General features: G+C 43.2%; 1 protein-coding gene across 2 annotated transcripts in view; it reads right to left on the bottom strand.

Annotated features, from left to right (window-relative positions):
* Nucleotides 1–368: 368 nt before the first annotated feature.
* LOC124065873 (kinesin-like protein KIF20B) overlaps nt 369–22,680 on the bottom strand; it is a 43,370-nt gene continuing 21,058 nt past the window's right edge. The window contains exons 31-34 of one of the 2 annotated variants that reach the window (XM_046401736.1): nt 6,673–6,747; nt 5,744–5,861; nt 3,417–3,577; nt 369–1,568 (exon numbers count right to left, since the gene is read on the bottom strand). In XM_046401736.1, the coding sequence (XP_046257692.1) occupies nt 1,488–1,568; nt 3,417–3,577; nt 5,744–5,861; nt 6,673–6,747 (435 nt within the window). In that variant the 3' untranslated portion in view covers nt 369–1,487. Of the gene's footprint in view, nt 1,569–3,416; nt 3,578–5,013; nt 5,334–5,743; nt 5,862–6,672; nt 6,748–22,680 lie in introns of those variants that run through there. The other variant, XM_046401737.1, reaches the window with a different exon arrangement.

Raw genomic sequence — 22,680 nt, 5'->3', positions numbered from 1 at the left:
CACGCCCCAGCAGCTCGGGAACAGTCCACCTCCGACCTGAGCCTCCTGTTGACAACAGACTTCAAGCCCGTCAGTGCAAACATCAGAACTGCCACCTGAAGCCCGAGCACCTGAATGCAGCGCTGAGTGCTTGTCTGTCTAATTTTTGTGCTGTGGGAGTCATCAGTGTTGACAAGAGGCTTTGAGACTGACTGAGTCCTGCAGAGGCCGACTTCCTTTAGAGCAGCAAAACATTTTCAGCCTGTCGCTGTGGCTACAGGTGAGAGAAGTGATGATGACGGCTAATTCTTCTCCTCAGTCTAATGATGGTCACGGTGATGTGTTGCTAATTCTCTTTGAAAAAAAAACCCAAAGAAAACCACCAGCCCTCCAGATGTTTAGTGTTTTTAATCTGTAAATTACTGATAGGACCTACAGAACGTAGAACAGGAGAATAAACACGATGCTATGAGACAGATGTGTCAAGACTTTTCAGAAAAGTGCACAAAAAAAGAAACATAAGAAACATCAAGAACTAAACTGACAACATGTTACTGGACAAAAACTGAGCGGACCTTCATGTAGAACCGAACAAAGTGACGTGTTAGGAGCTCAGCGGTCAGAACCAAAAGATAAGGCTGCGCGACAGCGAACGCAGCACAACCGCCGGAAATTTAATCCTGCTTGTTCGCAGCCTGCGCTCGAGAAAAGAGATAAAGTGCAGTAGGAGTTTGGATAGCGTCCGAACCACTTCGCGTGTAGTGTGAAAAGAGTTCCTTGAAACAATGCAAGACATCTTTAGCGCCCTGCTGATACCACTGTCAGTTCACAGAGGGAGAAAAGACGCTGCTGCAGTAGCTTACTGACATAGAAAAACAAAAATATCTCCAGCACAGCGCAGACAATTCAATAATAGAAAAAAAAATTGCACGTAAAAACAAAATTTTTTTGTCTACAAAGTGTACTAAAAGATAACCAGATAAATGCAGTAATTCTGGAGTTATTTGATGTTAAATGTGGACAAAACAGCATCACAAAGAAATAAAAAAGGCTGATTTAATAAAATATGACTTCAACATTTTGGGAAACACGTTTGATTTCACTCGTGCCTGTGAGACTAGAAGCAGGGAAACCAGCTCAGATGCTGGCGGAAGGACAAATAGTTCCAGCATGTACATCCCCCTCAAAGCAAAGACTTTTCTGTTTGGATAAAACAAACCAAAATACAGCGTGTTGGTGAGTGTTGGACAGAACCAGGTTTGCTGTCACCCTGCTTCAAGTCTGTATGCTAAGCTAAGCTAACGCCTCCTGCCTGTAGCTGCGTACTGAGCGCGCTCACACAGGGGTGGGACTGATTTCCTAATGAAAAGTGAAGCCTACCTTCCAAAATGTTGAAGTATTTCTTTAACTGACTGGAAGAGTTAAATACTTCAAATTAAATGCGATTACTTCCAAGACACGTCTGCTTGTGTTAGGACCGTGATGTTCAGTCCAACATGGAGGGCTGATCATTTGGCCGTCCGGGAGCGAAGGCGTCTCTTAATGATCTGGTGGTCGCTCTCCTTCTCCACCGGCTCCCTGCTGATGATCTACAGCGAGGAGACAAACAGGAGTGTGCGTTTGTAACCGCAGCTCATTCAGCCAGTTGATATGAACATGGAATCATTACATTAAGGCAGCCGTCGCCTCGTGAAGCTCTGCTGTAAACATCCAACGATTGAAAACAAGTTTCAATGCAGCCGAGTGTTTTGGGACATATCTTCCTCGTGTCTCTGGTGTATAAAGGCTTTCATGCGAATGGGAGGAGATAATCTCCCCCACAGGGACACGTTTTGTGAGGTTAGACTTTGACCCACAGAGCTTCCTGTTTTAAGACAACCAGGAACTGAGAAGGGAAGAAGTCAGGCTTTTTTCCCCCAGGTGAGCTGCTGCAGTCAGCTGATCGTCGATGTTACTGCTCACCAGTCTCTCGTCTGTTACTGTTGGTGACAATCCTACAGATGTTGAGGTCACGTCTCGCATGTTCGCTTTTTGGCTCGTGTGCGTCAGTAAACGTTATAAAATATTTCGGGATGTTTTCAGCAGAGAGCTAACTGCCGAGACCAAGTCGGGAGCAAAGAGCGCAGGTGGAAAGTAACTGAGTACATTTACTCAAGAACAACCTTGAGTATTTCCGCGTTCCGCCACTTCATACTTTTACTCCACCGCTTTCATTTGATAACTGCAGTTATTTCCCAGATTGAGATAAAAACACAATATCAGTCCCACATTTAACAGCTGCACTGTTAAAGTGATCACAGTCCATATGGTCCAGTAATTTGCAGTCTTTAGAAAGTCATAATCTGCAAAGTTTTCCTTCTGTTATATTTTGATCTGAAAACTTTTGTACTTCAGTAAAACTCTAAATGAGAAGTGGAAAAGTGGAGCTGCTACTTTAAGTTAAGTAAACATAAGAGCAGGCGGGTGTGTAAGGGACACACAAGAAATCGTCTCGGCGTCTTTTTGATAGGATAGAGCTGATACGAAATTCTAAATTGTTTTTTTTTTCTAGGATTACCTTCAATCCCCACACAAGAAACTTTGTGTGGACCAGGACAGGAAGAGACTAAATAAGCTGGTCAGGAGGGCCAGCTCTGTCCTGGGCTGCCCACTGGACTCCGTGGAGCAGGTGGGTGAGAGGAGGACGTTAGCCAAGCTGACATCCATCATGGACAACACCTCTCACCCCCTGCATCAGACAGTGGAGGCTCTGAGCAGCTCCTTCAGCGGCAGACTGCTACACCCTCAGTGTAGGAAGGAGCTACAGCAGCTCCTTCATTCCCACTGCTGTTAGACTGTATAATTCTATGGTCTAGTCCTCTTTCTTCTCTTATGAGGACTTGTATATAACTTTATAGTGTACTGTTTTTACTTACTGTGTAAATTGTTAATTTATTTTACCTCTACATTCTTTTGTAACTGTTTTTGCACACTCTTTGCTTTTTGCACTCCTCTTCTGTCCTTGTGAGCTGCCACAACAAGTGAATTTCCCCGCTGCGGGATCAATAAAGTTCATCTTATCTTATGTTGAATGTTTGATTTACAGTGTGTTACACTGAGCCCCACTCACCAAGCGAGAAGCCACAGGGTTTAAATCCTTCCCGCACCAGTGAGGAGTTTTAGCAAAGACTGGTTTGTCAGAGCACAAGTGTGTAGTAACCATAGCGACAGAGCAGGTTACAGCACCGAGGAGTGTGAAAGATCCTGCTGCGTCGCAACACATCCATAGTGTTTGTGTAATTACTTTCACAGCCAAAAGGGGGAGACAAAAGTTCCACACTCCAGCTTTAAAACAACCACCAGCTGATCGAAGTTGTCCAAACGCTCATTCAGACACGTGCGAGGTCAATCCCCAGCTGTTGTATTTCTGTGTGTGTGTGTGTGTGTGCGGGGCTTACTGGGTGTGAGGGCATGTCCATGGGGGAGGAGATTTCAGGCCTGTACAGTTTCTTTTTGTTCTTCTTGGCTCTCAGACTGAGGGATGAAGAAGAGGAGGAGGAGGCGGCGGCCGCTGAGTCTGCATCATTTCGACCGCTCACCAGACTCATCATCTTCTTGGCTGCAGAGACCACAGAGACATGCTGACCAGATGTTTTTGATACTCATTTAACTGATTACTTATCATCTCGTGCTGTTAAATGTGCTCAGACCATCAGCTTTATTATCAAATCAGAGTTGTATCACAGGCGGCTCTGGTCCGCAGGATAAATTCATGGTTAATTTTGGTGTTATGGGGGAAATGCTAATGCTAAAAACACCACCTTTGTCCTTTAAATAGTGACATTTCTCTGGCATCTGTAAAACCAACCATGTCATGCTGTCACTTAATGTTCAGGTTACAAAGAAAAGAAGGGAGGGGGGTCAGGATGGAGTGATGGATGGAGAGACAGGAAAGAGAGGAAGTGAAATAACACAGATAAAACCCTGTGAAGGTGAGGGATGAAGGGTGGAGGGATGGGGGCGGGGGCGGGGGGGTGGTGTGGGCGATTGTGTGAAGGCAGGCGACAGCACCCTTGTGCTGGAACCCCAGGGTGACAATTAACTGATCGAGTGAAGGCATTGGTCCCCCAGGATAAAACACACATACGACTGCCGTTGATTCCAATGTTTCCCGCCTTAACCTTGTCCTCTCAGCCATCATTAGTGTCCCAAAGCCGCTGCCCTTCCCCGGCGTTACCCTTCGCCACGGACTCGGTTTGTCCTCGTGGCTCCTATGTTTTGTTCCTATCAGTGAGGGTGTGCGTTCGGCCTCAACTCGCAGTGGGCAGCTCACACTGTGAATATATCAGCAAGCTTCGGTGTATTTTCACGTGTGTCGGCTGATTGGCTGACAAGCCCGAGGGAGTAACCCTGGTGAACCTTTTGATCCTGATTGGAATATTGAAGCTCGTTTTAAATATCACCCAAACTGATTTTTAGCGTATGAGAAATATTGCATCAGTGAAGCAGTTTGTGTAAAGGGCAGGCAGACTGACGCAGACTTTCATCATTAACGGGGTTCGTTAGTGCAGCGCTCGCCTCTGCGGTTTTCTCGGAGGTGCATTCAGACAAACTGCACATTGTTTAAAACGCAGCAGCTCGTGTCCTCGCTGGGTGCCGAAGGTCAGGGTGAACCACACTTGTTGCAGTGACACTTCAGTGGTCGCCTGCTGCTCTCCGTCACTGGTCCTCAGAAGCTGTTTAAAGGTATTTTCATTGTCACTTTATCAACTCATCCCATGAAAAAAACAAAATCAGCGATGAGTTAAACAATCTGACCGCTTCACATCATGTCAGCTTAAATGTTGCTCCCACATCCCATTGCATTAAGCGTTTCAAAAGGCCCTGAAAAATTCACTGTGCGTTAAAATGTGTTTTTTAAGTCTGAATTTCCTGTTTAAACATCAGGAAAATCAGTCGTTGACAACATCCCAAGAAATGTGACTTTAAGCTGCGGATAGCGATTTGTACATCCTCAAAAACAGCTCAGAGATATGCAGTATAGTTTCATTAAAGAAAAATATCTCATTTGCTGGGCTGTCTGATTTCCTGTCTATTTTCAGAGGCACCTTAACCAGTTGGTGCTAATAATGATGCTTTGGATACACATTACCACAACTTCACAGGATGCGCTGAGAACAACAGAAATCCAGAATCGTCTTCCTTTATGAAGGACATTCATTTTAAAAACGTCTCCTCAGAACTGACACGCTGACCTTTCGGTTATTGCACAGGGGACAGACGACTTACTACCTTCACAGTACACTAATAACCTCTGGGAGGCTGCATCAGGCTCAACACCTCGCGGCGCCTCGGGCTCTCTGACCTACGAACAGCTGGCGAAGAAACCACAAAAGTTTAGGAAAAGTTTCCCTGCATGCCAGCCCAGTGCGTACCAGAGGAAACAGGAAGCTGGAATGAATCAACATTTTCTAATGAAGTCTTTCTATTTGAAAGCCTTACCTCATTTTACTTGTTTATTCCTTCTGTTTAAATTCTGTTTGAAGTATACATAATGTTTTTAAATGTATCTAAAAAATGAATGGCTTATTTAGGTTTTTAATTTGTGGTGCACTACAAATAACTATTACTTCTACAGTCCATGAGACCGATTTCACTCAGAAATGTGATCATCAAGCAAGAGGTTTTCCTCCACTGGTGTAACACTTTCATCACTCTCACAATCGTGTCCTCCAGAGAAACGGAGGAAAGTTAAACATCTCCCACAGTAAAGAGTCACGCTAACCTTTACTGCCGAGCAGCGTGGGGGAGCTCTGCAGGAAGTCCCCGATCTTCTGCAGCGTTCCTTCCTTTCTGCTGCGGATGCTGCTCCGGGAGTCATGGCGACCCGCTGGGGAGGGGACCTGATCATGGATGACAGTAAGTGTGGTTAGTCTGTCAGCATGTACGGCGAATATTTAGCCTCCAGGTGTGTCCAGACTCACAGAACACGTGTAGTGACTGACAGAGAGCTTCATCACCTGAAGCTCACTGTCGTCAAACCACTCTGCTCGTGGTAGACTACAAAGCTTCAGATGTGGGTGTTGCTACAGGAAGCTACAGATTGCAAAGTGTGGAGGCTTCACACACACGTTCAACCCAGGAGCACAGAAGATCTACACAATCAGCACAGTTTGAAGGTTAGAGTTCCCAGTTCAGTCTGTGACCACATGTGAAACCTGAACCCAATCTGCCCTTTGGTCCCTCACTTCTGCTGCTGAATAACAGACAGGAAACATCATGATGTCACAGTGAAGCTGACCTTTGACCTTTGGGATGGAGAGCACCATCACTTCATCATTTTACCCTGGCAGACATTTGAGTGAAATCTGGTCAGATTTGGTGCATGAATTCTTGAGTTGTGGCTAATTATGTGTTTGTTGGGGATGAGGTTTTGAGCTGCAGGTATAGTACAGGTGTGCAGGTGTGCAGAGGACATTTGTTAACCACAAGAGCAACCATTTACGTAAGCAAGCAAATGTTGAATTATCAATCAGAACGACAATCAAACCTACAAAACAAAAAATCCTCATGCAAAGTAACTGTGACTTCCTTATGTAAATACACCAAGTTGTTCAGAATTAATGATGTGAGTCCACGTATGATGTGTCAGAGCATATGTTGATGGGTGTGCGTGTGCCTGCTTGCTGTTGTGTGTTTGTGTGTGGTTGTCACCTCCTCTTGGTGTGGGGTCAGCTTTGGCGTCAGTTTGGTCCTCGTGTTCCTTCTGTTCTGTGCCTCCACCTCTTCCTACCAACACACATACACACACACACACAGAGGAGGGAAACACACAAGCATAAACACCATTAAGACATGTAAACAAGGCCGTGTAGTGAGTCATCTGCAGCAGAGCAACGATAAGAGGCCAGCGAGCAGAGAGGTCAGAAAGAAGCATGAGGCTAAAATCAACCGCTGAACGTTTCATAATGACAGTCTGGGCGAGACGGGCCGGTCGTTAATACAAGGTGCACATCAGGAGAAAAACATTCAGACACTTTGTGCAAGAGCCTCGCTCAGCGGTCAATTCCACTTTTACCACTAAACCAGCCGGAATAATTTTCAAGGAGAGAAAACAAGCTCCAATTTATGGTTATTTACCTGTCAGAGAGGCTCCAACAGCTGACAAACCCAACTGCTACCAGTCAAAATATATTGTCTGAGCGTCTCACAAACACCCAATTAATCTTCAGTTTGCACTTTCAACAAGATTCTGATGTCAGTGATAAACACTAACGTCAGCCATGAGGAGAAAACCTTTCATTAAAACTAAACAAAGCAAAGACATCAACAAGATTTTCTTCAGTTCTCGAAAGCCACTGGCTTACAGGGCCAAAGTAAAGCAGAATGTTTCTTAATGGTTCAAAATGTTTGCCAAAGATGACCAGGTGGTCAGCAGGCCATTTAAATCAAGTGAAGCAGCTGACATGTTTGAGATGTGATGAGTTGAATGACATGATGGTGATGGCTTATGACTAAATGGAGAATGACTGCATGAAAGTTGCAGATTTGGACCTGCACGTTTTAACCTTTGATCGGACAAACGTTCAGTTCAGGTTCACAGTTCTGCAGCGTTTTTGCACCTATCAAAGAACCTGCACACTTTGTTCACTTTACAGTACAAAGAGTAGAAAAAAGAGCTGAAAAGTTCGAGTTCTGTGCTGCACTGTCACACGTGCAGCCTTAGAAAGTGACTGGATGTTGTTGTGGGGGAGCCTCAAATCAAACTGGTTTCATTTAGCTCAGTTTGCACCAAAGAGCTCGAACTGATGAGACGTGTTGATAAACTGTCTAAAAAACAGCTACACTCTGGTTACTGTCACAAGAAACAGACATAAGGCTCGAATGACTAAAAATCCCATCAATTTGCTCAGTACATCGCTACACTCTGAACCGAGTCATGCCAGTCATTATTGCTGTTCACTGACCATCTGACCTTTGGTGCCAAGGTTCATCGCTAAAATGTCCAACATGGAGACCTGAGTTAGTTATTCAGCCTTAGGCATTCAAACAACTTTGTTAAAAGGTTGGTTAGCGATTAGCCAACATGCCGCTCGAGATGCCCACATGAGGCCTCTCCACATCTGACCCAGGCTAACAGAGGGAGAACCGGACGACCAGTCGATAAAGCCAACACTCTCAGATGTGATGCATCAGGTTCACAACAACAAATCCCTGGACATATTTTGGTGCTCCAGCAAATGAAGTGAGTCTTACTCATCAATGGAGATGAGAGCGACCCCAGGGGGCGGCTCATCGGCTTGGCAGAGGGGCGGGGCCACGTGGTGTACGCTGCAAACATACGCCACTTTGAAACGCAGGGGAAAGAAGTCACCCATGAATCAGTTTTTAAAAATAATCTGAGGGAGGAAGGAAGGAAGAAGCAGAGAGAGAACACAAAGAAAGGCACACAGCGGAGCCAGAGTGTGAGTGTGAGTGTGTGTGTGTGTGTGTGTGTGTGTGTGTGTGAGAGTGTGTGTGTGTGTGGCAGAGGGAGGAAGAAGTGGAAAGATACAGATGAGAAGTGATAAGTTAGAGCGATAAAGCGTAATTGGAGAGTGTGAAGAAAGTAAACAAGATGAAATGTGTGTGTGTGTGTGTGTGAGATGAGATGAGATGATAGGGGGAACGTGACGAGAAAGTAAATGAGACACGAGAAAATGTGAATCAGACTGGGGACAAAGAAAGATGCAGAGAAGATAGCGAGAGGCAGAGATGTGCTGCCAATCGATGGTTTGGTGGCACATTTTGAAGACGAGCTCATTCGTCTGCTGTTAAACATGTTCGTATTCTCCAAACCAAAAGGTTATCAAATAAGTGTTGAGGTTAGCTCTAATCCAAACGACGCTGGACTTTGGAATGGAAAAGCTGTTTCTAAATTAATCATCTCCAACAAATGTTTTATCAGTCTGCAGGAGCTAATGTCCATTAGAATCCGATTATATGACGCTCATTGTCATTAGACGGAGATGACACACACACACACACACACCACATCAGCTGTTACTAACTTGGTAACACGGCTGATTAATCTCCTCTGTTGTCTGGTTGAAGTGCTCTCTGAAGCTGCTGTCAGCACTCTGAACCAAAGACTGTTCATGAGGGCGGCTGGTTGACTGTGACGCCAACGCGTGATCAAATGTTTCTGCAGTTCCAACAAATGCAACAGAGTGAGATGCACGCTCATCAGCAGAACGCGTCGAGATAATTTCATGGGTCAAATTCAGAATAAGCACGTATTTACAAAAATCAAGCTGATTCGGTCAAACATTAAATATACTGCCTTATAATGAGGAGTCACATTCTGGAGGCCGCAGCTGTTATTTCATGTGTCACATTTAATCATATTTAAATAAATAATAAATATAGTCCATATATTAATACAGATTATATTTACTTCGGCGTGATGTTGGGTTTTGACTTTTTCCACACAACACCTAACGGCGAGACAATCACGGATCGGTGTCTTGGGATAACTGATAGCTGACTTAGCTAAACACACTCCCTGACTGTGGTTTGGGGGACCACAATAATGGTTGTGAGAACAAAAAATCCTTATCGTACCATAGAGAAATAACAGTTATACGGTAGACCAGTGCGCAACCCATCAGTTTATATGACAGATGGACTCGAGTGCGCAGCACTTCTGTTGACAGGACCACAAAACTCTAACATCAAAATCATAAAAAGCTAGAAATTCAGATTAAGTTTTTCTGGGACAGCAGCCAAGTCTCTTTGTAGAAAAGCCACACCATTGTCAATAAATCATTAAGAACCCATCTGCTGAGCGGACAGCTGTGGCTGTGTGGGAGAGACGAGGCATCACGAGAGGCTGGAGGAACGACTGAAGAAGGTTAAAGGACAGAAAAGACAAGGAGAGAGACAGAAAACTGAGTGAGCCAAATGGACGACGACAGAAGAGAAAACGAGCGAGTCAGAATCAGAATCAGAATCAGAATCCCTTTATTTATCCCTGAAGGGAAATTCTTAAAAGTGACACAGTGAAAAGACAAAGCGGGTTATTTGCTGGTGTGTGTTCACGTTGTGCCAGTTTGCATGTCCCCGCCTGCCAACGCTCCGTTATCGCAGAGAAAAAGTGAAGAGCGCTGAAGTCTGCGCTGCTGATGAAACCGGCTGCCGTATCACTGCTGGGTCACTGCCTGCACATGTCACACCCATCAGATAAGAAGCCACTTTACCATGCAACTCCCCGCCTGGGTGTCGCACGGATGAAATACGAGCACTCCACTTAAGAGGCGGCCATTACCTTTAAATTATTCCATTGATTTTTGACAATATAATTAGTCTGAACAAGATAACTGGCAAGAAGAATGGAAGGATCTACTTCACATTTAGCAAATAAGGAAGCAGAGAAAGCAGCACGTCTTCTCGTCTAATCAGCAAAGGTATTTAAAAAGTAATCCTCATTAGGAATTTAATTATCTGAAATGAATCATAGATTCTGAAACCTGATTTAGGTCAAAAGGAAACAGACAAAAATGCAGCTCATCTGTTTGCTAAAAAAATGTTGCTATGTGTGTGATGACTCAACGCTGTCAGATCGTATTGACCCGCCAACTCATCAGACCTGACATGTTTCACTGGGCGTAACAGATCAACATTCGTCTCTACTGTTTGATGAGCAAATATGCAGAGATCAACAGTCATGAAGCAGAAGCTCAGAAGGTCATCTTGAATCATTCGAGCGTTGGAAGCTGCACTGTGAGCGCCAAGGAAGGACAAAATGATCATAATCAGTGAAAGAGGAAATTATCTTCTTATACTTTAAAAGAAGAGTTTTCTCTGGCACAGTCATTACTCAGAAAGCTGTGCGACGACATTTTCCTGCAGAAAACTTTGACACAGACTACAGTAAAAGACAGTGTGGGCTGTGCAGCCACAGCTTTATTACACTTTGTCAAGTAGTAATTGCGAAGGAAAGGGGTGCTCAGTAATTGCAGTAGCGACTCCACCACAGTGTGGGCCTGTGCTCACACAAGCGACCCCGCAATAACAGCTTCACACCTCGACCCCAAAATATCTGATTAAGCGTCCTTGAACAAGGAGCTGAACCCCAACAAACTGTGGCTCGGCCTCCGCCGTGACATCCCTGTAGGAGGGAGCGCAGGTTAAAGGGAGACTGTAACCCCACCTCCACCCGAAACGCATCAGGAGTCTGGAAATGGCAACAACAACAAGGCAGAGCAAAGCTCCAAATTTTCCCTCCAAATGCTCTCCGGTGAACACGGAGCAAACAGAGAGAGAAGCCTTTTACAGAGGAGATCGATGGAAGAATCAACACAGCAACTCGGCTCTGAGCGGCTGCACTTTCTCACACTGCAGAAAAACAACGAGATGGGTCACTCAAACCACACAATTAAATGTTAATCCTGTTCACCTTACAGTCCCAACGAGCACAATCACACAAGCAACACAAGCTTCAGTGTCACATGACCTACAGTCAGATTTAACAACAGATGCAGTTAGTGTGGAGAGGACTTTATGCGGTACTCAAAGACGTATTGTGTTTTCGCAGTACTGAATTGAAGACTGAGATTCTGACATGATAACCATGATCAGATATGTGGAGAACTCCTGAGCTGTACGGACACAAACCTCACACGATGATAAGCAAGGTATCAGTTGTACTACATTTGGCAACACACAGCAATCAGCTGCCAAGCTAAAGCTCAGAACGTCTCAACTGAACGTGAGCAACAGAAATCAGAAACAACCCGTGGAGGTTAAAGCCACTGTGCAGAGAGGAAGAGGGGTGCCAGGCCTTTGTGTGCTGTTTCAATAACAGATTTTACAAAACATTTTAAGTGAATTTTCAGTCGTTGGCACTGATGTTTAACGATTTCTCTCAACGACACATACTGACACACATGGCTGAGCACAACAGTAACAGCTTCTCCGTGCTGAGATATGTTTCACATATGCGGTAGATAATGAGATTAATTTACCATATCTGTGAAAAGTCCTACACTGTAGCACAAGGTCACAACACATGGGGAAATTAGCTTTTGAGGGTGTAATTTGCAACACTGCTGTACGGCGTGGAGGGCGCCTTCAGACATTAGTCACACTTCGCTCTGTAGCACAGAAATTGCTAAATGAACAAAACGTACTAACAAGCAGTTCGTGTAAACATCCTCATGGGTGTAATGACTTACTCCACTTACTGCCTATAATCAGATTATGCACAAGTAAATGTGGCCCCACTCTCTGTGCTGTAAGTCTGAAGAGAGCAAGCAGCACAGCTACGTCATCTGTTTCCTACAGCTGCAGTGACGGCTGGTTGGACACGCGCAATTTTAGCCGCTCGTTTCTGCGTCCACCGCTGGCCAGGAGACAGAAGGTCAGGGCCGCTTTTTCATGATGAATACGTCATGTGGCAGCGCAGCATCAGAAGTGAGAGCTATACTACAGTGATACATGGTGACGGCGACTGTGATGAGGAATGTCAGATTGGTGGGAGTTTGATATAATGAAGTGATGAGGACATGATGTGTTTAGTTAAAATTAAATAATGAAAAAAAAAAAGGTACCTCTTGTGCTGTTCTTCGTTTACTCCTCCTGAAAATATGACACTTCAGAAAAGAAAGAACTTGATTAAAAACAAGCCTGTAATGCACCACACAATAAACTGATTACTGTGAACACTCAGCAGGGCAAACCCAGCGAGTCCAACGCAATCTGAGAGACTGGAACCATCAGAAGGTGGAGCTGACAGGACTGTTAGACAGACGTGTCTTTTCAGTTAGCGTTTGAGTTTATTCAGACGCGAGATGAGAGATGGAATCGGTTAAATGTTTCATGTGATTTTAAAGGAAGCATAAAAAGTTGATACAGTTCATGTCCTGATGGGATTGGACATAAAGTACTCCTGGCGCCAATATGTTTCTCTTCATCGAGTTCTGCTGGACCCCAAGTAACCGGCGACTCCGTGCTGCGTTCATGTTAAATGTTAAAACCAGTACACGGCCTGTGTGCTTGGAGATTCATATTACTGGTATAAATTCTGTGTTGCTCACAGTGAGGGGACATTAATGTGCACTGCACTTTGTGTTTACATCAATATTATTTTGTGCATATATGCATGTGCACACACAGTGGTATTAAAGAGTCACGAGGGACACACTGATGGCAGAAAACATGAGTATCATCAAAATGAAAGTATTGTTAAAGATTTAAGTGCTGCTGTGGCTTCCGGGAGCGCCGTCTGTGTCTTCTGAGGTCACAACACTTTTTCAGTTGCGCTCCATTAGAGCCGAAGGGATTATTTGTGCTGAGAAGGTGGCGTTCTTTTACACTGTCCCCTTGAGGTGGACACAATGAAAGTAACAATTTGTGATGCAATCAAATAAATCCACCAAAAGGTTTAACAAAGGTCCAAAGGTTTAACGGTACGGTTGATTTCCTTTATCCCAAGACCAATAATAAATATGTCCGACCTGTTACCGCTAAAGCGTCGTCTTAAAGCCAAACACTCTTCCATTGTAAAGCTCCAGGCAGGCAGCACACACTCCTGCTGAGCTGCTTTGTGTCAAATGAATCTCTAACATTTTGCACATATTTTTCCACTTTGCACATCTGCACTTGTGATGTAGAGCTAATATTCAGGCTCTGCCCACCTGTAGGTCTGTGCAAACAGTTAATCTTGTGACAATACATGTTGCTCTTTTAATTTCTCTGTATATTCGACTTCAACGGAAAACACACTCAACTGTGCTCTCAGAACCACAGGACTTAATTAGTTTTGTGCACCCTTAAACCCCAACTGATTCACTGTGAAAAGACAAAGTAGAGGAGGAATACTTGAATCCAGGTACTTCAGCTGAAGGACGTTTTCCCTGTTCAGCTCCTTCACACTGACCTGCTTAACACTGAAGAGAGCTCTCCTTGGTTTCCTAAATGAGAGAATCAATGAATAATAGCATAAACCTTCACTGGAGTTTTAATATTCACCTCATCCTCATGCCTCAGATCTCAGATAGAAGCCTTGGCTGGAGGATTATTTTTGTTTTTATTCCTAAATGAAATCCAGCTGTCCAAGCCAGATGGTCTCTTATTCAAAAATGATCAGATTATCGATCAAGAAAAATCGATGCAGAGGTAAACTAGATTCGCCTCCTCGTGGCTGTCGCCAGTCAGGTTACAGTTTCACAAAACATGGAGGCTTCACACACATGTTCAACACGGCAGCACAGAAGATCTACACAATCAGCACCGTTTCAAGATCAGAGTCACCAGCTCAGTCCGCGCCCACATGTGAAACCTGGTCCCAGCCTGCCCTTCAGTTCCACAGTTCTGCTGAGGGACAGGAAACGTCATGATGTCACAGTGAAGCTGAACTTTGACCTTTTGAGAGAAAAGGTCATCACATCATTTTATACCCTATAGAACATTTGTGTGATGTTTGGTCAGAATTATTCAGTGCATGAATTCACAAGTTATGGTCCCAAACATGTTTTGCAAGATCACCATGACCTTTGACCTCTTTAAGCCAAACTTTGGAATTGCCTCAATGTGTTTCTGTTCAAGAGAATAAGAAGGACGGGCAGACAGACAGACATATGCAAAACCCGAACACACTGCCTCCAACCACAGCTGTCGTCTGTCAAAACCAAAAACTCACGTGTCACAGCAGCCACGATTAAACAAACTCATAAACATGTGCCATAAATACTCACACCCAGTCTAGTGAGTGAAGAGATGTGACTGAAAGCTCAGAGGACCTCACTGTCTGTCTTTCTGTCTGTTCTCTGACTCTCTGTCTCTGTTGAGTCTCCCTGACCTCTGGGAGGCCGTATTATCTGCTACCACATTAATCAGCGGCGAACCTGCTCTGTGCTGCTCTCCTGCTCACTCCTGGCTGGATCAAGGATAGGCCAAGACTCTGCTGGCGGACAGACGTGCAGTCAGAGAGATTGAGTGAAACGCTGAGGCAGGGATGTGCTCTAAGCGTCATTTTAAGATAACCTAAAAGTCCCTCTGGTGAACACGCTGCATGGCTCACACTGAAGCAGGTCATGGATGTTTACTGCACAGAGCTACCAAAGGCCAGTTTCAAAAGAACATAATAAAAATGTCCAACTTCTGAGAGGAGATCCACCTATTTCTCTGAGAGACGTTACTGTTTCTCTGCTGTCACTGCTTCTCTAATCCAGCTACCGATACTTAAAACTGACTCAGTTTGGTCTTATAAACACTGGATGTTGGTATTGAGCCTATGTAGGTTCTAGCCTCTTATCACAGAACAAACAATGCAAAGACATTTGTAGACTGTATAGTGGCCAAATTCATCTCTGGACTTCAAGCGCTGGAAATCCCTGAACTTACAACCCAGAGGGCTGAAAATATTCCAAGACCTTTCCCACATTCGACACAGCAAAGTAGTGACGTAAAAGACAAACTCTCTTGCCTTGCCTGGCTGTTCCAGCATGCACGCACTGTGGGATTACGATTACGGTTGTTTCTCCAGTGGACCCCGTGATGACGACCGAGGCAGAAAGCCTCCATTACAGGCTGTGTCACCGGAGTGGCAGAGAGAGCTGGCTGTGATCTATTATATGCTGTGTGAAAGGGGCAGCAGATTTCACTTTACTTTGTGTGGTTCTGTGAATAAATGTTTTAACAGACAAAATGTCTGCAGACTTCAGCTTCTGTAAGTGCAAAAAGACGATGGAATGTCACCACCAAAGTGTACAGATGTGTGACTGAGAGTCATGTGTGTATCCTATGCCTTGTGTCTTAATTATGAGGTAATTAAATGGCACCATGTGTCAGAGAGTTAATAATTCACCGTGGGACAATAAGGCAGGTTGATGGCGTTCTGTTAGTACAGTAAGTACACACACCTTCATTTCACAGTGTGACTGTGTGTGATAAAGCGAGAACGTGGACGACACGTCGTGTTAGTGTGTGTACATTAACTACAGGCTGCACAGTCAGATCTAAACTCTCTCAGCAGCGACTGTCACCGCCGTGTTGCCTTTGATTCTCTCCGCTCATCTTCCAACAACCCTACACTCATTCCCTCTTTCATCTTGCCATCTAACTTCGCTCCGCCTCCCCCACCCAAATTGTTGCTTCGACTCTGCTTGCCTTCCACTTTTATCTTTCCTTTCTTCTCTTCTCTCCCCCTTCTAACCCTCACCCAATCTCTCTCAATTTATTCTTGCAGTGCTGCTTCCACCTCCCTCTGCACTCTTTTCCCTCAATATATTTTGTCCCATTTCTTTCTCGGTTTAAAACTCCCCCCTGCCTGTTTTCTCGACACCTTGTTTTCCTCCCTTTTTCTGTTGTCGGCTACAAAACCTCAGCCTCCCCCTTTTTTCCCCGCCACTTCCTGAAGGCTGACATGGTTGTTGATGTGTTGACACTCTCATGACCCTTGGGTCCTTGACTCTTCAAACACTCTGTATTATTTCATTCATATGTTCAGATGGAGGGAGACTATTGCTTTTCAAAGTGGAATCTGGGTCAAGGCAGCAGTATGAACAGAGATACTGAACAAAGTGAATAAAAAGAAGGAAAAATACAGACCATCTCTATGAAGATGAAATGAAAAAATTCCCATTTTAGATTTGCAAATGTGCAAAAGTTTTTGATGCAGCTGTCGTGCAGTTATGAACAACCAAAATATCTTTGTACACCCACAGAGAATTTGTCTGGGTCTCCCTTCTTCCCGCCGTTTTATTTTTGTCGCTGCCTTTTTAAAAAGGAACGTGTTCGCGTTCATAAATGTTGACTGAAATGCCCCAGATGCCAAGAATAAAATCTCATGTAACGTCACATCACTTTGGATGTGCTGCAGAGTCGCTCCCCAACACAAACACATACATCTTCTTGTGGGCTTTTCATTACAGCCTCCTTCCTCTCCATCTCTGTTCCAGCTCTCTCCGTTGAGCCCGGCTCAGTCAGCAGAATGGCAGTCATTAGAGGAATCACTTTGGGGTTTCATTTCAGAGCTTTCACCCTTCTGTAAGTCCTCCAACTGCGTGTATCAAGAGACAAAATGTCGTGAGACCAGCAGGGTGCGAGGAGTCAAAGGAGTCCAGTCACAATGGGCGAAGAACATGATGTTACATGAACGTGGCCTGATACGTTCCAGCTAACGAGCTTTGAACACAGTACGGCAGCACATCGTTAACACGTCTTCACACACTTCTCACTACTGATGCTTTTAAAATATTGAAGAGGGAAGATGTACAGTATCGTGTCAATCTTATCACTGCTCAAACGACAAAACCAACTACACGCAGTTTTAACTGCTGGAATTTTGGACTTTCCTTTGACCCAGTTAAAGTGATAGCAGGCTGCACTCAGTTTCTAAATGCTCATTTCTCTTCAGCATCACCTTAAGTAAAAATAACTATAAAAACTAAACTACACATGAACATTCTTGCAACTTTACTTATTTTTAAAGCATATAACACTTTTTTGTACTACCTAAAATGCATCTGTAACCTTAAGTGCCAAAAACAGTCAGCGCACTGACCTGTCCTGTAGTTTGCTTTAAATTACATTTCATTGTTACATTTAACGTTCTTATTTTAAAGTTTATTTAGACACAGTTCTTGTGCGGTTGCTTTTGTTTAAACGGAAATTAAGATTTTAGGAGCTCACATTCGTTAAATAAGAAGGGCCTCACACAAAAACATTGGTGTACCAAAGGTATCATCTATCAGTGTTGGTCAAATGATCCTCCTATTTGCCCTTTTCAAAATGTTAATCAAAAACACTTAAGTGTGTAACACGCTTTCAGTCGCCGCAGCTCAAAGTAGTTTCCCTCTTGGTGCCATCTTAAAATGATTTTCATCTTTTATTCAGCACGGTTCACTTTCTGCGGAATGAAAATGACTGCAGTGTCGAGATGCATCTGGGAAAACTGAGTCTCAACCACATTTTCATATACTTTTGCTTACTTCTGCTTCAGAAACATAGAAGGAAACATAAGCTGAGTGCTGCAGTCAAAAAGCTCATTTTTCACCGTTGGGACACTTTAACATGCAAGGCAGAGCTGTCGGTTTATTTTAATAAATGGCACGTTTTATGTGTTGAAGCCATTAGATGTTACAGACTGATCCAGAGAGACAACGAATCCACCTCTGGACAAAATGTGCTGCTGGCTTCACCTTCAATTAAACTGAGATCTTTAGGGAGATTTCAATTAGAAACAAAGAACTGAGACTGTGTTAAATTTCTGCTTGATTTTCTTCCTTATGAAGTGATGACACGTAAATACCAAAAGTCTTTTTAATGTTTCTGTCTGCTAAATCTCTGCAAATCGAGTGTCCTTTACAAGGAGAGCTTAAATAAAGCCAGCTTTGTCCGCTTTGTTATTAACAGCATGTTAAATGGCACATCTGTATTCTCTGCACAGCATTCACAGCCTCACGCTCGGCGACAAAACGTGTTCATGCACGTTTCTCGCCGTCACTGAAGGTATGAAAACTGATGTCAAACCGCTGCCTAGAAGAAACTGAGCGCAGACTAAAATCTGATTTTATCTGCCAACCTGCGCTAAGATGGAAAGGCTCCAAAACCAAAGTGAAAAGTGAGAGGACGCTGAGGTGATAAACGACGACTACACTGTTATAAAAACCAATTACCGTATTTTTCGGACTATATGTCGCTCCGGAGTATAAGTCGCACCAGCCAAAAAATGCATAATGAAGAAGAAAAAAACATATATAAGTCGCACTGGACTATAAGTCGCATTTTTGGGGGGAAATTTATTTTATAAAATCAGAGATCAAGAACAGACATTACATCTTGAACAGTAAATTATAGTAATAACAATAGATTAGAGAACAACGGGCTGAATGGGTGTCTGGTATGTTAATGTAACACATCAACAGATATTCAGATAACTATAACATAAACAACATAAGTTTACCAAACCCTGTTCCTCTAGCTGTGGTCATCTAGCTTTTAGCCCGCGATTAGCTTTTTTGGTTTTCTTCATTGCAGTTAGAGTATCCTCCACTTTTCGCCAGTCCCTCACAAGTTTCTCGCTAACTACAAACTTTCTTTCAGCTGCTCCATTACCGTTTTCGGCTGCATATTTCACTACTTGCAGCTTGTAATCTGCAGGGTATGATTTTCTTTTTGGGGCATTTGTGTTCAGTCTTTCTCAGTTGTCTTTATAAGTTCATGTTTAAATTTAAATTTTTCGGTGGTACTGGAGCGTAGCAGATACTGGCACACCAGCCTAGAGCGCCCCCTCGCGACTGTCAGCGTGAACATGTGAAATTACCGTATATATTTTATTATATAAGTCGCACCTGAGTATAAGTCGCAGGACCAGCCAAACCATGAAAAAAAGTGCGACTTATAGTCCGAAAAATACGGTACATTTGTGAGCGTAAAATACAACCGTCAACAACTACTTTAGCTTTTGGCGTTTAAATTGCAGCTCTCTCTGACTCGTTCGTTTAACAGAAATTTACAAAAGGAAAACGCAATTTAAAAAAAGATTACAATATGAATCAGCTGCAGGAGCAACAACACTAACAAAACTGAAGGCCACAGAGTCATACCAGCTCCCCTCATGAAAGTGAAGAGTATGAAACCTGAGCTATTAAAAAAAAAAATCTATTATGAGGAAGTAAAAGAATCTTTCATTTTTTGTATATATCTGCAATGAATACTAACATTTTGCCATAATAAAGTTTGAAGAACATTAAAATCAACCTTCTTGGGAAAATCTTTGCTGGAGCTTGTCAGTGATGTGGTACTGCAGTGTTAAAAGTGAAAATTAGTGGAGATATTAGTTATTATTTGGGATATAATGATATTATTTTGATACTTAAAGATTCTTTGGGTTAAAACAATACATTAATTTGAATACTTTCAAAACCTGTAAACTTGAAACAAATGTTGACATAAATACACGTTCCAAATCATTCTCAAGACTTCTGGATGTCCAGCACAAATTTCAAACCAGTAGAGTGAAAAATAAGCTTCAGGGTCAAACTTGAAAAATTCGTAACTAAAAAAGTAGCTGGAGAAAAAGGTTTAAATAGAGGTTTAAATTTCTGGGTGAGTTGGCATGACATGTTTGAACGCTTTATCACATAAGAACAAAACACGCAAGAAAAAAAACTTGTTTACAAATGAAACATTTCCAACACAGTAAATTACTTGGACACCTCAGGCCTGTAGGCTGCAGGACATGAAAGCTGCTACACCCACCAAAAACCATCTCCACCATGACTTCTTTAGAGATATCATCTTTACATCATCACCTCGTTATTCCGCTTTGCCGTACATAAAATTGCATTGCGGTTGCTATTAAAGAAACTTTATCAGTAGTAAACTTAACACACAGCACACGTGTGAGTATGAATTACCGGCACAAGGGATTTTCATGCCTAAGCACTCTGAATACATCAGCACCTCCCAGGCAGCACTGCCACTTGGGATTATGAGGAAACAAGGGAAACTCAGTGTTTACAAGACAGGCGCCGAGCAGCCAGCAAATCTGCAGTAATGATGATGTATAATATTAGTATGCAAGTGAGAATGCTTTAATGGAGCTATATTTGGAAGCCTGGAGTGGAAAGACTCGCTGATTATTTACCAAATCCACACTTGATGAAAGAGGCTTCGTCTGCTCAAAACACCTCGTTTTTCATATCTCTGGAAAGTTAACATTTTCAAATATTAAAGGCTTAATGAGTAGAAACTGTTCAGTAAAATTACCTCGTGTTTTCTCGTCTGTTGAAAAAAAACCCTTGTATGTACGTTGAAGATATATTCGCCAAAGAAAGAAAAAGGAAACCAGACAAGCAGTTCGAGCTGCGACCGGTTTTAACCTGGTTGACAGTGAACAGTGATGTGACGGCTGAACTGCAGCCGACCTCGTGTGCCTCTGAGCGAGAAGCTTTGTTCACTGTGTTCTCCATGTTCACCGCGGGGGGGGCTCTGCACTGTCACCAAAATGACAGTGTGTGTGTTTATCCTTGTAAGTGCTATTTATGATTAACACATTCTATACTGTATGTGTCTGTTGTATGCACGGAAATAACTTGTGGTGCAAAAACAATAAAAGTAAGTCTAAACAGTCATAGCTAGAAAACCAAAATGAAGGAAATGGATGCATGTAGAACAAAAATATGGCCTTGAATCGTACATTAAAGTTTGTTTATTCAGAGGCCAAAGGTCTAGCTGCTCCTGAGGATGGCAGACTGAAATATGGTCAATAGTAAAGAAGATTACGGGAGTAACCCTTAAATGTTCTGGACTACAAATATTTCTACATTTTAGTGTGTTAGTTAGTTTAGTTAAACTAAACAGTACACTGAACATGTGTTTTAAAAACATTTTGGTGACAATAAGGCAGTGCAGTCACAGGATGCTGGTTCACATTTGATCAGCACTGCCTCCTCAGTTTGTCCTCGTCTCTCGATCAGACTTCTACACACGTACAACAATGTGGAGGTACAATCTGGAGTTCAAACTCATTGTACACATTGTATATGTGGACACACTATACACTGGGTGTGTGAATTTCCTTCCTTTTACTCCACCTCTGTGTATGTGTACTTCACACAGGTTTTCTATGGTAAAACGCATGCCGTACTTGTATCAGTCACATGCCTTCGGGAGCCAAATGTAACTGAGGCATTAGCCTACTTCCTGTGCATTAGGGGAAACAAAACAATTAACATAAGTGCAGCTGCTTGGCTGCATTTAATCAGAATTCAGTGAGACAATGTCCTGAAAACAACCTTTACCCTGTTCACCCTCCAGCACAGATTCTCGTTTCTACACAAACTGGTCTCGTTTCCATGGAGACTCTTTGGCTGTTTTGGGGTGACTTTTCAGGACAATCCGTAACTTCCAGTTAGTCTCACAGAACAGCCGTAGTATCGAGCAGTTCACAGGATGAACACTGCAATCCGTTTACAAATGGCGAAGATGGGACTGGCTCGTTGACCTTGTTACTCGTACTCGTCACTTTCCTTCACAGGTTACCACCTGCTTTCATTGAGCTTCTGGCTATTGCATAACTCTCCTAGTGAGGACAACGGCTGAAGAAACTGTAAGGATTTTCTATTGCAGATGTAACACTTTGTGGTGGTGCCATTCTACAGAACTTTTTCTTTCCTTTTAACCTGGGCAGTATGATTAATGTGACCCAGTTTTTATCTGACATGATTCTACCATGTTTGCATTAGCAGGGAGATCTGCTGCATCAAACCAATTCGAAATCTCCTTAGAGAATTGCTAATTCTCTTTAAGCTGCATCAACAAATGAAGTGTGTTGCTCCACGTGACAAACTGTGCACAGGTTAGAGAGGCCGGACACTCATGTTCATTAAAACCAAAGATCTTCAATCACATATTTCACATGTGCGCACGCACACACACACAAACACACTCACGCAAAGTCAGCCCCACTGCATACATAAACATATTCATGGAAAAAAGCTAAAACTGTTGACACATTTAACTGCTGTTGCTCCATTCTAGACAATCGTGCACTGTTGGTGTCAGATTAATCGGGCTGAGGGGAAGATCTCACAGTGATATTTTCTCCATAGAACACGTGAAAAATGAACAACTGCAAAAGTTCATTTCTGAGGCTCACATTGTACAGCTGCTGATTTTTGTTATCTACAGTGGGTGTACAAGCATAGATTCATCGAGACTTGGTAACGAGGACAC

This window comes from Scatophagus argus, chromosome 10, assembly GCF_020382885.2.
Source record: "Scatophagus argus isolate fScaArg1 chromosome 10, fScaArg1.pri, whole genome shotgun sequence".
NCBI classification, from domain to species: domain Eukaryota; kingdom Metazoa; phylum Chordata; class Actinopteri; family Scatophagidae; genus Scatophagus; species Scatophagus argus.
Note: the sequence above shows the minus strand (reverse complement) of the source record. Positions and strands in the feature narration are given on the sequence as shown.